This window comes from Anas platyrhynchos, chromosome 1 (genome assembly GCF_047663525.1).
Source record: "Anas platyrhynchos isolate ZD024472 breed Pekin duck chromosome 1, IASCAAS_PekinDuck_T2T, whole genome shotgun sequence".
NCBI classification, from domain to species: domain Eukaryota; kingdom Metazoa; phylum Chordata; class Aves; order Anseriformes; family Anatidae; genus Anas; species Anas platyrhynchos.
In genome coordinates, this window is record NC_092587.1 from 177,259,191 (window position 1) to 177,274,549 (window position 15,359).

The window sequence follows — 15,359 nt, forward strand, 5'->3', positions numbered from 1 at the left end:
GGTCCCTGGGGCCATGGCAACGGTGCTCCCCCCTTGCTGGACACCCCTCCATCGCTTTCCCAGTACATCCCAGTAGGTGAGGAGATGGTGGCTCCTGCCAGCTTGCAACCCGCCCCAGATATTTCAGCAGGGCTGAGGGTGAAGCGAGGTTACTTCTTCTTCTGGCAGCTGAGTGTCTGAGCTGAAAGGGCTTGGTGTCCTCGGGAACTCGCAAAGGTCAATGACTCAGGCAAAAATTTGCTTCTTCCTTTCATTCAGAGATTCCTTGAAAGGGAGGCCGCGTGGTGAGGGAGGGCCTGCTGAAATCCAGCGGTGAGCTGTGCCATCTCACGCCATGATGTGCGCAGCCCTGTCTCTGCTGTGTTTTGTTCTTTGCGGCCAATTTTGTTTTACAGGGAAACAAAAAAAATGACAACAGGTGAAACCAAACGAAATGTGACAAGGTCAGTGACCATGAAGGCGGGCTGCCTGCGGAGCTCTACGTGCCCTTCAGCTTGATGGCACAGCCTGGTCTTCCTCTTTGGTGGAACAGCGGCAAAAGCTGCACTGAAATGTCAGTGGGTTTGACCTTTAAACGCAGTCTAAGAAGTTAAAATGGATAAGGGGGAAGCCAGAGGAGCTTTTTTCTCCGTGTCTGTGGCCAGGGGCACTGCTCCTCCCCTCTGCTAGACAGATATGATTGAGAATTGCACCTTGTGTCCCCAAAACGAGGTGCCCTCAGCACCCAGATGGAAGAACCAGTTGCATGCAATGGAGCTGTTAATGGGGTCTGGGAGTGATTCAGTGGGGCAGGTGGGGTTCCCCAAAATACAGTAATTTACAGAAAAATTATGTATTGTAAAGTATATACCTCTGATATACTATAGATTTTATAACTGGCTCAAATTTTACAAGGAAAAAGTCAGTTGTGCACGGCGGGGTATCCAGAGGAATGCACACTTTAGTCTGCTCAGCAAACAGGGACCTGTTTTTAATCCAAAGGTCCTCCGCTAGTCCTTACCCATTTAATATAAAAGCAGGATTTACTACGCATACAACTTAATCCCTTTCTTAAATTTGCATAGAGATCCCGGAGCATGTGTACGAACAATTTCTGAGATAAGAGAGGGAAGGCCTCGGGAGTCAAAGTCATTATTTTTGCATGAAGTATTTAATGCTAAACATAAATATTGAGAGGGCTGAATTCCCATGCACTTGCAGACTTCGCTGGTGCTCCTGAGAATTTTGCTTTACATCCGACTATTGAGCGCATGGTTGTAAGTGAATAAAAAAGAAAAAAGAAATTACAGGAAGGCTCTAAAGCAAGCAGGCAACTTAGCAGGCTTCGTTTTGCACTTAACAGGATAGGTCACAGACAAAACAGAAGGAAAGGTGGTATATGCCTCATCTCACCCAAAAAAGTGTGGTTAAGGACTGGATGTGTCAGGCAGTAGGATACCAGCCCCAGGACCTTCTTCAGTGGTGACCTCGAGGTGGATTGAAGCTGGAGTTCCTGCAGTGCACATTCATCAATCCCTCTCGTGGCAATTTGCGTGATTTACGCTCTCACCGTCGTGATTAGGTGGTGAAAAAAAAAAGCTCTACACCGGTGCTGACTTCAGAAAGCGATATTCTTTGTCCAAATCTAATCAAGCTCCACGGCAGGCAGTCCTTCTGATTTAGCATTAATTTGAATATGTGTGGCCCTGAAAATAACCCTCCTGGCTCTGGAAACCTCGGAGATGAAAAGACTATCGGGTAAATGCTGGGCGGAAGATTATCTCTGAGAGCCGTCTCCTTCCTTACTCTGGAGGCAGTTTTGCTGGAGGGAAGAACAGGATGCTGCGCTGGCATGAAATTAATTATAAAAATGCAGTCAAATTCAGCTTGGTGGGGAAATTTACTTTTCCAGCCTCAAAAGCTGGTCTGGAGGAACCCCACCAGAATGTTTCACGGGGTTGTTTGGGCTCACAGCACAGTGTAGCAAAGAGCAGACTTCTGCCTGGGAGGGGGGCAATGTAATCAGATTAATTTTTACTCTGCTGCTTCTGATAGCTTTAATGAAACTGGCAAAATGTGCCTGCCTTTGAGTGTAAAATCCCTGCTTTTTGTTGATGCTGTTGTGACTTCAGTGGGCCAACATTTTACGCGGAAGCCTCCTCCTGCTGTTACGCAGAGCTTTCCAAGATGCTCAGATGACAGCCTGGCTCTCACCTGCCGACAATCGGGCTCTCCAACTGCAAATCAAAGAACAGAAACCAGCAAACTGTATGCATATCTGATCTGATTCCCTCTCCTAAACTGGGGCAAAATAGGAGGGTAGAAACCTGGGCAGCATCTCTCCTGCGTGTCTTTCTGTGCCACATTCCTCTATCAGACTTCAAAAGCCAATCTTGACCAGTGTTAATGGGCAGGAAGTGTCCGTGGCCAGTCATTCAGCTCATGGGTATGGTGGAGGAAGAAATCAGAAGAAATGTATTCTTTAACTACTGCAGGTTGAGAGAACGAGGTTGAACCCCAAACCTGAGTTGGATTCAATCAGACAGACAAATGAACAAGAGTGTACTTATTAGTGTGCTGCATCAAAAAAGTAGGGAACTGTTCTCTCCTAATGACGTTTTTGAAACCGCTAACCAGCCACACTACACCAGTGACAGCTTTTCCCTGTGCTCTTGAGTGGTTCTCCCACCCTATAATTTTTCTCCTATGAACAGAAAGCTGTAGTGCTGATTGCGAAGGACAGATACCTAATTATAGGGCTTGCTATTAGTAGATTCTGGGAAATAAAAAGTCTGCAGCTTATATGGTATTAAGAATGATGAAGCATCTCAAATCTCTAATGTGACTTAAAATTGGATCTATTGGAATTTGCACATTTCCCCCCCGTTAAATCCATGGGGAAGCCTACTTGCAGCAAGATTTGGAGGGCTTTGCAGTTCTTTCTCTTGACTTTTGGTGAAACTAAATTTCTGATGTTTTCCTGATGTCTTTATCCCATCACTCTGTCAGTCAGGCTCACAATACCCTTGATGCAAAAGTAGCAGGAGATCTTACAGTCCGGTGTTTTCCTTGTGCCGCTCTGCCAGGAGGAGCCCCCCCAGCCTCTCTGGGCAGCCTGGGCCAGTGCTCAGCTGCCCGCCCAGCACAGAAGTGCTGCCTGGTGCTCAGAGGGAGCCTCCTGCCTGCCCCTTGGTGCCCACTGCCCCTGGCCTGGCCCCAGACTTCGTGATGAAAGACAGCGTTTGACAATACCCCAAAGGCTTGGGATCTCGCTGTACTCAGGCACACATCACAGCAAATTTCTGGGGCACATCGTCCCTTTTCTGTCCTTCTCTGAGGTTTCCCACTGGGCTTGGTGTCCTCAGATGTGGCTGCAGAGGAATGACCTTGGGGAGGGATGGGAGCTGGGCTGTTTCCAGTCAGCACACACCTCCGTTCCTGTTAGCAGTCTGCTTTATGGTCACATTCACACTAGATATATTGTTTAGACTAAAGCAGAGAGAGAGAGAAAGAGAGAGAGAAAAGAAAGTGTCCATCAGTAAAGATGTAAAGTGAGGGGAAACAGACACTTCTTTCTACGTTGCTGAAGGCTTTGTAAAGATAACAAGCCATTAAACTTTATGACCAAGGTCTCAGAGTAGTACTGGTTTGTTTTTAAGGCTTCGGCTGTCTGTGCAAGTTTTGGACTGCTTTTGACCCCTCTCATACCCTCCTGCATTTTCCTCCCTCCTCCCCTGCCCGTTTCTGAGATATTCAGTCCTTTGAGTAGAACTGCACCTATTCATTTATCATGGGATCCTTGTCAGTTCTCCTAAGGCCAGTCCATCAGGCTGAGTTAACCTCATTTGGTGGTGCTGTAAAGCCCATCTGGGCTTGTCTCTTCTCAGTAGATGCTCCTAGAAATGTTCTGTGCTGGTACTTACTCAGTTAATGAGAGCCACGTCTTTGTAGGCTGAAATACCTGACTCCAGAGTCCCTGTTATGTGGTACCTGGTATGCATGGGGATAAATCTTTGGATTTGGCCATGATTTTATTCTGGGCAAAAATACAGAAGAAAGGGTCATTTATAACTCCAGACTTATAGATCCTGCAGCCCTTCCTCCTCCTCTCACCCTCCTCCTGGGCTATTATATCTTAGGTTAGTCCTAAACTTTGGCCAAAACCCCAAAGAGGCACAAATCATAATCAGCAAGTGATGACTTGCTCATAGAGGTGTTAAATGCGAAAGGGAAAAAATGAAGAAAAAGAAGAAAGAAGTGTGGTAAGTTTTATGGGAAACCCAGAGCAGTCTCAGAAGAGGAACAACGTGACCTTGACATTACTAATGAGCCCGTGGGACTCTGAAGCAGCTGAAAATGATATAAAGAGTTAAAGAGTTTACAAAGAAAAACAAAAACAAACAAAAAAGCAAGAAACCACAACAAAACAAACCCACAAAACAAAAACCAACCCCCCAAACCAGCAAGTAGAGAGAGAGAGTGACAAAATTATGTTTCAAGGATTCTGGTTCTCCTTGACATAACATGTCAAAAGCTGGAAATATCCAGGCATGGGCTGTAAACAGCTTTGACATTCTGATTGATGTGGGCATTAACAGAAGTTATGACATCAAATATATGATCCTGCAAGGGCTTATTTTTCCACATGAAAATGATTACCACAAGCACTCTGCCCAGTGACATGTGTGTGATCTTGTACCTGTGGTTTCTCAGACACACTGCAAGAAGATGTCAGTGTAATGAAGAGGAACTATCTCTATAATTTATTTTAAATGCACGTGCAAGCGACAAGGCATTTAAAACAAGTATCCTTTTAATAAACTTCATGATGAGGCCAGATTTTAGTTCAATTCTTATTACTGCGTCTTTCTTTTCCACTTAGGTAGTTTCTCAGTGATTCTGCTGTATGGAAAAAAAAAAAAAAGTAAGATATCCTACAAAAAGAGACAATTTCATTCAATATTGACATTCAGCTGTATCTCAGAAGCAGTTTCTTTAGGAGGCCTCCCCAGAGATCTGCAGCTCAGCCCTAACCATCACCCATAGGTATGCTTTGGCGGCAGTTGCACATCAGAATTGGCACATTTCAGTGACAGGAAAAGCAATTTTTGGTCTCATTTGCTCAAGCAAGTTTCTTGCATGCAAATTTTTGCCTCTGAACAGAACCGCCTGGGGCTTCCTCAGAAAGGGAAACATGAGGGTTACGTGTAGGTGTAAGTGGAGATGGTTGGAGATGGTTTCTAAGGGCTCGTTGTTTGGTGGGGTGGAGCTGGTGCACAAAGGAGAACATGGAGGTAGTGGCAGGTAACAGAAATTGTAAGGTTGTAAAGGCTGCAAACAAATGCACTGGCTGGTCATTTATCAGTCTTTCTCTTCTGAGGCAAAGTTGAATGACAGAGAGGCTCGTAGTGTGAGCATCCACTGCAGCCTGCAGGGATGGCACAGCCATGGCTCACCATGGGCCTCCTGGCAGCTGGCACGTTCCTTCCAAGCTCAATGGGGTTGTAGCAAAAAAGAAATGAGAGAAAATGACCTTCTGACTCCCTGGGGTGCAAGGGAAATTTAACCTCTAAATAGATCCAGAATCCAGATGTCAAGCAAAAAGACCCCACTTTCTCATTTTTTTTTTTTTTAAATCAGTCTTTGTTTTTAGCCAGTTTTATCATTTTTGAAGGCTTGGGGTTTGCAAGGGTAAGCCTAGTCAATGAGACTGTAAAGTCCAGCAGATAACAGCATCTTTGATCAATCAGGCAAAGAAGATAAAGACGTGCCACAAAAAAACTGGTCCAAGAGCCACAGAAATACCTTCCCTTTCTGTCATTCATCAGTTCTTGTGATGAGACTTGTAGAAATTAATCAGCGTTGGGGTGGAAGGTGAGGGAGATACGGGCTGATGACATGTACCTTGTCTGTGAGCTTGTGACAGGCTTTGGTGCAGTCATTTCAGATGAGGCTTCCCAGGTCACCCGAGTGCCCCTTTCTGCCTCAAAAAGGTGGTGTCGAGCCGCTCGCTTCTTATTAGTGTCAGGTAGAAATCTTAGCTAGAGATAGGAGGACGGTCTCCAGGTGCCTTGTTAGATAGAGAAGATGTGACAATCACAGCAGCAAATAATACAAAGCATTTTACGGCTCAGGAAGGACCTTACAATCTCATAAAAAATAATAAAAAATAAAAATAATAATAATAAAAAAGGTTTTGTAGAGATTTTCGAGCCAGGACAACTGTTCTTTCGCATGCGGTTCAAACCTGTGAATAAACATGCAAGCTGGCACACGTTTACAGGAGCAGTTGTGCAGCTTTCCACAAGCTACAAACTAGTGTCAGTATGATTTTAGGTGGGATCTATTGTCCTAGCACTGTCTTTTCTGCTCTGAGAGGCAGTATCTTGGGTGTTTGTCATTTCAGCAGTGAGGTACCAGTGCACTCGGTCCATAATAAGTTGGAAAACATTAACAAAAATGAGCAGTAAATCATATTTCTGATTTTATTCTGATTCTGTCTATGCAGAAAGCAACTTTGATGAGATGGGAAGAGTGCGATCAGTATGCTGTGTAGCCTCAATGTTTGCCTTATACAAAATGGAGTTTCAGTTATTGGGGTGACTGCCACACGCTGTCTGTGCACCTTGTACCAAAAGTCCAGGTGGCTGATAATTTCTTTTACAATGCCCAGGTTAAATATGAAGAATTACCATGCAAAATATTTGTGTGGAGATTGTGTATTTCTGCCATTTTTTCCGTGCTTACAGAGAAAGAGAAAAACTGTCTTTTCCCCAAGAAGAAGTTTTCTTTTTGCACAGGCAGGAGTGATGCCCGCTGGTGTCTGATGTGGCTGGCAGCTGGGACAAGGCAGCACTTTGGCCCTGATGCTTTATGTAGTAGAAGACAGCGATGGATGAGAGCTCCTGCTGAACTACACCTTACTACGAAGCTTATGTCACTGATGGGGCTGCTCATTTGAGCGAGGCAAAGAAACCGGGACATCATAATTAATAATGCTTAGCAGGAAACGACTTATTGTGCTCGGGGCGAGATGGGGGAAAACCGTTCTCTATTATTTTTTGAAGAGTTAATTGGGAGTAGGCAAAGATTTGCTGTGTGGAGCCAGCAGGTGCTGCTTTATGACTACATTAATGTTAATGATATCCTCCGGACACGTGTGAAGACAGTTTAACCTATTTCTTTCTCATTGCATCGCTCTGACGGGGTGTGTGTTCTGGCTCTGGTTATTTTCCCGGTGTCACCCCAGGGTGCGTGGACAGACAGTGACCCCAAATTTGCACAGATGTGTGCAGGTAGCTTTACAACAACAGGCAACTTTTGCAACCTCCAGTCACCCTGGGACAAACTTGGCAGACTGAAAGTAGAGGGAAATGGATGAAAAGGGCTGTTTCTCCGGCATAAAATCCTTCCGAGGGGTTATGTAACATTTCTAAAATTGCATTTTAACTGTTCCTAGGTGTATTTAACGGTAGTACCTGAGATCTAACTGTTTATTCTCTTCTTTTATTGCTGAGATCTCTCGACTCCTGGCATACCATTAAGAAGGTGCTCCAGCAGCAATTTAAACCCTGAGATGAACAGGTGTTAAAATCACATTCCTCTGAGAAAAGTGTGCTGTGGCCCATCAAAACATGATACACGCCAGACAGCTGAACCATTGGCTCCAAAGAGCTTGAAATTGTCTAATTTCAGCACCTCTCCATGTTGGAAGTTTTATTATAATCCTGTATTGCTTTTTTTTTCTATGCTTTCTGCATATTTTTGGTAAGCCTACTGTGTCTAGCAGTCAGCTTGAAAGACCCTTCAAGCTTTTGTATTATTATTATTTTTCATATTATTATTATTTATATTATTATTATTTATATTATTATTATTTATATTATTATTATTTATATTATTATTATTTATATTATTAGTAAGATGCTTGTCAAAGCCTGGGTGCAATCATAGGCAAAAAAAATGTGGAAGGACAGTCCTTGGAGCTGGGTGCTGAGCTCCTTACTAAATTCAGGCGATGAAGCTACCGCTACAGAAACCCACTGGGTAGAGAGTGGGTTTGATTGTAGTGAGATTACCGAACAGTTCCTGTGCCCCTAAAGACCTGGTGAAAAAAAATATGAGAGAACAAGTCTTGAATGCCTGTAAACAGCAGGATGAGCTATACAGGAAAAGGAGAAAGAAACCTGGGGCAGCAGTGACTGGGGAAGACACACAAGAAGAGGTGCAAGGTAGCTGATGGAGCTGGGCTGCGGTGAAACACTAGGAAACCCTGTCTATCCCACAGATCCCAAACTGGAATTTGGGGGTCTCCAGGTTTCTTGGGCATCAGTATGTTCCCGTGAAATTGTGGAGATGCTGGCATCCTGCAGGTGAGGTGTGAAGAGAAATGTTGTATCACATCAAATTTTCTCCATTCTTCTAATTAACAATGTCAGAAGCACAAGCACAGGTCAGCTGAGCATTATGGCTGTAAAGTCCAAGAGTCAAGGGGCAGGAAATGCCTGGGATTGGCAGTGTTTCTGAATGAGGGACATCTTTCTTCCCTTGGAGGTTCCCACCGTGCTCTGCTGTTTAATCTTCTGGGTTAGCATCTGAACAGATTTTTTATGTGGCTTTCATCATTCCTCGTGTAGCCTTGTTTATAGTATACTGTCTGGTAAATCCTAGTGGGATACTAATTTTTAAAGGTCTTAACTCCCTCTTCCTTACAGCTTTTAAAACAAAATGCAGTGGTTGGATTTCTATAAACCAGCTCCCTATTAAAGCAGGAGCTAGCCTGATAATGACTTAAATTGGTACTACGTGGCCATCACATGTTATTTGATAAGCATTCCATTATAATTAAGAAGTGGCTAATAGACAATTAATATACAGGATTACACACTTAGCTAATTAGATGATTTTCATTTTTTTTTCTAGATTAAAATGTACAGGACCCCATAAATCACTATTAGCGCTTTCTTAATAAGCCCGAATCCTCAATTTTCTCGCTGTCAATCAAAAATGGAGCTTCTGACTTTTGGGCTGCGAGTATTTTTGTTGGCAAGGATCACGAGTCGTACACCACAGAGACAGAGTGCAGAGGAGTAGCATTGACAGGCAATGGCTTAGAGCTGACCAGCAGGCTGCACACAAGAAATATTCACAGCTGAAAGAAGCTGAAAGGCAAAGTGGGAATGAGATCTGAGATGGAACCACTCAAAGCCTGACGTCTCCATAAGGTGTCATTTACTGGCAAACACCAATTTATTATTTTTTTTTCAACTTGTAAACACCGTGTGTATTACAGTCGTGGAGATAAACAGGGCTGGTGCATGGGGCTGCTTCACCAAAGTGCTCTTCACGCTCAGAGCACTGTACAAATAAGAATTAACTTCTCTTGACAGCTCACATCAAAAAGTCAGCATCCCAAACTCACTGCATGCTTGAGGAAACAGGGGTAAGGAAACAGACGGCTTGCTCAATGTCCCAAAAGAAACTTTTTTTTTTTTCTTTTTTTTTCTTTTTTCTTTTTTCTTTTATATATTCTTAGATTTATAGAGAGGGGAGCTATAAAGGGGGCTTTCCACCTTTTAGTCCAGCTCTCAGCTGACCTAGCCATCCTGGCCAGTGGTGGCATGGGCACGCAGAGAGTTTTTTTGCACAACATTGTACGTTTGAGGGTTACTTAGGCACAGTGACAGCAGTGCTGTGGTGCAGTCCCTGGAAGGGCAATTAGTCCGAATACATCGTGACATAGGTGTGCCCCTGGAGCCATTTATCATTCTGAAAAAAAAAATCCCTGCTCTGGAGGCTTTCATTACTGATTTCACACTGCTGACCAAGTGCACTCAGCTCGTCCCGGGCAGAGTACAGCGCTGACATATCACTCCAGGCACATCGCTGCCACGAAAGCTGACAAAACATCATTTTTACTCCCTACCCAGTTATTCAGGTCAGGAGAGGATTCGAGATCACTCATATATGCAGGAATCTTTTTAGTGACTCGGTGGGATCTGCATGAAGGCATAATGCCCCGGAGGATGGGGGATCAGCGTGGGGTCAGCAGCTTGTGCTGACATGAACAGAGGCAGGAATTTCAAAAGCACAAATTTGTTTGGGGTGATAAAAAGTGCAAGCAGATTCCTTTGGCTTTATTAAATAAAGTTTTAGGATTTAAAAACATTTATTAAAATAAAAAAAAAAAAAGAGAAGAAACATTATGCTTTTATTAAAAAGCAGACTGTTTTGATTGCAGGCACTTTAGCAGGGCTTTTAAGCCCAAAAGCAAAGGAAAGCAAGATCTGAACTTTGCTTTAGGTACATGCCACTATTCTCAATGGGAAGGGGGTGAGATGGGGTCTCCAGGGTCCTTCCCGTTAAATCTTCACAGCATCACTTTAGGCCTCCACCTCCCTCCTTTTCCAGCCCAGCACCTGCTGGTGATCTCTCACAGCCCAGCGTGGAGCTGGGTTTCCAAACTGGAGAGTATCGTGTGTTTGTGTGTGTGGGGTGATCATCCACATGTTCCCGCTGGATCATTTCCAGAACTGGGTAAATTCTAAGAAGAAGCCTGGTGTAGGGTGTGCAGTGGAGAAGAGGAATATGCCTTCGTTTCCGATTAATTTTGGGTTCTCTTTTATGAAACAGCTTCACCTGGAGGAATCGAATAGTCTGGAGCTGTAGACAAAGCGCTCAGCTGGGAAGTTGGTTCAAACCCTTCCTGCAGAGCAGGGGTTACTCATCTCTTGGCAGGGAGGGGAACACACTCAGCATTACTTCTGCCCTTGTAGTCTGGTGAATGACATCTGTGTCCTTTGGAGAGTCCAGCTCAGAAATCAGTGTAGCTGCTATGAAAAATTCTTTTATCAGAATTGCGGCTTTTGCAATTTTGATATATTTCTCTGCAAATGTGGTTGCACATCTGATGATATTCACTAATTTTAATCCCAATTTATTAGTATTTGAAACCACGGTTTTCAGCAAAGAAATAACATGCCAGGAGTACTTTGTCCAACTTTCAGGAAAACAAGAAAAGGTGAAGGTATGCTGCTAATTTAGCTCTCAATACCTCTGGATTAAGCAGGCTTTACCTGCTGACCAGTCTTATGCTGTGCTTGTCTCTGTTAAATCATTTTCCAGCCAGCTCTTGGACCTTAAAACTTTTCATCCAAAGTCTGCTTCAGTGGTCCAAAGCCTCAGGCCCTCAAAAGTTCACCCACCCCTCCTGGGAGCTGCTGCACCTGGAGAACATCCCTAAATTACCATCTGATGGAAGGCCAAGCATGAGTACCCCAGGACGTCTTTTCCTTTCTCTTTAGGGGATATTTTCCTGCTTTCCTGTGCAGGATCCTGGAACTGGAACAAAGGAGGATGCAGCTCCCTGGGGAGTTGCCATAGTAACCCCTGATGGCTTTTTGTTGTCTCAGATGAAGTAGAAACAAGGGAGAAATTACAGAGAAGAACTTTATACCTGAGTTTATTACCTTTGCCTAACACCGAAGCTGAACTATACCTTCAACTTCCTAAAGCAGTAACAGTCACCTTGGGGGTGATATCAAGATGGTTATTTTCACTGGAAATGAAATCAATTGCTGTATTTATTATTCAAGAACCCTGATTAAAAAATAATAATAATAAAAAAACCACATCTTAAGGAATGTAGCAAATAAGAAAGAGAATAAGAACATTAGGAACATAAAGATATAGAAGTGGGAATAGCTGATATAGAAGTGGGAAAAGCTGCTTCAAATAATACCTAAACTTGCAATGCATGGATGCCTTGCATATTTTGTTTTCTTCATAATAGGGTTCAGTGATACTCTGTCCCTTAACCTATAGACAAACTCCAAAGCTACATTGTCCTTGGAAAATAATGTCTGCTGTCACAGAGCATAGGAGGAAGTGATTTTTGACTGTATCAGCATCAGCTCAGCACGTGACTTAATTTGAAGGTTCAGAGTAAAAACAAAATCTGTTTTAGAAGGGTGTGACAGAGAGAGAAGCCGTCTAAGCTGCTCTCAAGTTATGAGCATCAAAGGCAGAGGGAAGCCTTTGGGTTCAAGAAAGGGCATGAGAGCTGAGCTACCAGAAAGGTCATTTCCTTGAGAAATGACCCAAAAGCACAACACTGGGAAAAATCAAAGGCAACTCTTGGGAAAAGCATGATGTCTGGAGGGAGGGTGCGCGGGAGCTGCCAGCCCCAGCTGGGGTGGGGGCTGGATTTAGGGCGTGGTGCTCGCATCACAGTCGGTTCCGTTTGTCCCTCTGTCACCATAGCGTCCCCAGGATGCCCCAGCTGGCCGCCTGCTTGTCCCAGAGCAGGACCTCAGGCTGAAAAACCAAGCAGGGACCAGGCTGCCTGGCAGGGGAGAGGGAAGGTCATCGCCTCCAACCAACAGGTGAGCACGTGCAGGTACGTGGTGGAGTGCTGCCAAAATGCCCTCTTCTGCTCGATTCCACGTGGCTTCCCCCAGCCCTGCCTGCCCATCCCACCTCCCCGTCCTTTTGTAGGAGTTTTTAATTTGGGAATACGGTGAGGGAGGTGGGAGAACTTGAAACCCTCCCCTCCCGCCGTGGAAGCCTGGGTTGACATCTCCCCTGCAGTGCAAAAAAAGAGCTGACAGAGATGCTGTCAAGTTCAGTTGTCCCCAGGATAACGTCCTTCGATGCCGTATATATCATACACTCTCTGTTTATCCTGAAAACATGCCATATAAACACATTAAATATAAGTGGCTTTAGCAAATCTTGCTTCCTCCCCCACGAAACTTGGTGACAGGTAGGGCTTGGCTTATGATACTCGTTATTTTCCTCCTCTCATTTGGATGTTCAGGGATTAGACCCACCTTGGAAACTCCAAGAATACCAACAATTTGGTTTTAAAAAATGTTTTATCCTTGTTCCGTATGACAAATAGTTCAACCTTGTTTTGTATGACTTCATTGTGAAAATCAAACTGATGTAATTTTTGTAAGTACTGCAGAAAATAAGACCTTTTTGGCACAAAAAGTTCCTTTTTAATTCATGCCAGGAGACTGAAATCCTTCATTTGCTCAGGCTCGCTTATGACCAGAAGGTGATTTAAGCAGCAACACTTTGGGCAGAAGGAAGGAAGTGTGCTGAGCAGATGAGCCTAAGGTTTCTGGGACTGGGATATGAAGCACTGGCGGTACGACCCTGAAGTTTGGATTTTAAAGGGAGGGCTTTCTGGTGATGTGAAAAAGAGGCAGAAGGACTGTAGGAAAAAGATGAGCAATCACTGTTGCAGGTCTAGAGAGCAAGAAAAATAATAGGGCTATCAGAGGATATCGAGAACAGAGTTACTGGGGAGAAAGGAGAAGAGATGGAGAATTATCTATGGGTTGTGACAGTTTTTGGAACGTGATGATGGGAACTTGTCAGAAAAAAACATGTGGAGAGCAATAAAGCCCTCCTGATCCTAATAGCCTGGTGCTGTGGTTTGGATTTTTAATTATTTGTGCATTTTGTATCATTCAGTGCTCTCCCTGTTTGTTCTTTTTTTGTAGATTTTTAGATTAAAGAGCACAACTGCCACCACGATTGTGTGGCATCCTGTTAACAAAGGCTACTGAGCACCAATGAGAAAAAGATGCTCTTAGGGACAGTTTCAAAGTTTGTTTTTTTCACTGAGACAACATTTCTGGTGGATTCCTTACTTTCCACTGTCAAAAGCCAACACAGCCAGCTGTGGGAACAGAGTTGTTTGTTTGTTCCTGTCGTGTAATGTAATTTAATTCTGACACCAAATTGTGACGTGTAAATCTCTGCATTTATGTTCCCTGTTCTTTCAGTCCCAATCAAGCTCTGCCAGCTTCTGTGTCATCTCCAGCTTCTGTCATCTGCTCCTCGCTAGATCAGTGGCCTCTTGCAGAAGTCCTGGAAGAAACCTTTCCACAGTCTGCCTCAGCTTACTAGAGGAAGGCCATGTCTGCTTTCGACCTGACAAACCAGAGCATGCAGTGTACAAGGCCCGAGACTGATTATGCCATCCCGAGGATGAAGCTGATGGATGAGACGTTTGTCTTTATCGATGGTAAGTGGGTGAACGAGATGTACTGCCAGCCACCTTTTGCTACCCATCGGAAACTCTTTGGCAAGAAGGCACAGAATGAGTGGAGCATCTGGGAGGAGAACAGAGCACTCTGGGAGGAAAACCAAGTCCTCCGTATTGAGAACAGGATGCTCTGGGAAGAGAACCAGGCTCTGCAATGTCTCCAGTCCCAGAACAAAACTGTCCAGGTTATTTATAATGATGCCATCCAGCAAAGCCTCCAGAAGGAGAAGCTCTTCCCGTTCTTCCAGGACAGGGACTTAGGCTTCCAGGTTAGCCCGAGCAACAAAGCTCTCCAGTTGGTCAGGGAAAGGAACAGAGTCTTAGAGGTTTTCCCGCAGGAGAATAAAACTCTTCCCAGCATCTGGAAAGACCAAAAAGTCATGGTGGTCCATGAAGAGAGCAAAGATGCCAGCTCAGCTCAGAAAGAAGCTGAAGCTTCCACAGGTGTAGAAGAAGGCAACCTTGGCCTGGCATCTCAGCAGGAACAGGAAGCTAAAGCAGAGAGCATCACTCCATCCCAGAGCGAGAGCAAGGCTGCCCTGAGCACGCAGGATGATCGTGAGATCCTCCAGGCTCTCCACGACCTATACCAGATCCTCCAGGTCTTCCTGAGAGAGAACCGCCTCCCTGGGGACAGAGAGAGACCTCATCTTCTCCATGACAAGGGGAGATTCTACCAGGAAGAGTACAAGAAATTGAAGCTCCAGCTGAACGCTGTGAAAAACACCGTGTCAGACATTACGGCTCAAATGGAAATGCTGGAAAAAGAGCTCATTGCCTTCACTTTTCCAATGTACAAAGAAGCAGGACAGAACCTGGCAAATAAGTGTCAGCTTGGAGACATCTGAAGCCTGGTGACAAACCTGCTGGTTCGGTTTCCTGGAAAGGATCTCTCCTCGTTTCAGGGAACTTAATAAAATCTCAGTAGAGACTGAAGGAAAAAGCAAAAAAAAAAAAAAAAAAAAAAAAAAAAAAAAAAAAAAAATCTGGGGAACATTGTGTTATTTTTTTATTCTGAAACTTATATTTAGGCGTATTTCACCTTCTGGTAACATGGTGTGGGTGACTTATGAATTTGCCTAGTGTCAGGAAAACATGTTTTTCAGCATTTTTTTTTCAAAGTTTTTGATAATAAGGCCTACAAAGTCAAAACGTAATTCATGTTTTTCACACTTCACGTGAGGTAACTTAAGTTAGCCATACTTTTCAGAAGGGTGAGTTCTTCCCTAAAACAAGGAGCCCAGCTGGGAGCTGAGTTTGGGTTCCCAGTTGTCCCTGCTGTTATGGTTGGCCACGTTCAATGGCTGAACTGTGTCTTCTG

General features: G+C 44.2%; 1 protein-coding gene and 1 long non-coding RNA gene across 3 annotated transcripts; both read left to right on the forward strand.

The window, feature by feature from the left end:
- The first annotated feature begins 23 nt into the window (after positions 1–23).
- LOC140001493 (uncharacterized) lies at positions 24–1,595 on the forward strand. Its single transcript, XR_011806735.1, has 2 exons — positions 24–216; positions 1,343–1,595. It is a non-coding gene; the product is annotated as an uncharacterized lncRNA (long non-coding RNA).
- Positions 1,596–12,201: 10,606 nt separating this feature from the next.
- CBY2 (chibby family member 2) lies at positions 12,202–14,993 on the forward strand. 2 transcript variants are annotated; one of them, XM_005028584.6, is made up of 2 exons: positions 12,202–12,362; positions 13,776–14,993. In XM_005028584.6, exon 2 carries the CDS (start codon positions 13,909–13,911, stop codon positions 14,884–14,886), a length of 978 nt encoding a protein of 325 aa, XP_005028641.1. In that variant the 5' UTR covers positions 12,202–12,362; positions 13,776–13,908; the 3' UTR covers positions 14,887–14,993. The 2 variants fall into 2 exon arrangements, with proteins under 2 accessions (XP_005028641.1, XP_071889175.1); XM_072033074.1 differs by having other exon boundaries at positions 12,216–12,376.
- The last annotated feature ends 366 nt before the right edge of the window (positions 14,994–15,359 follow it).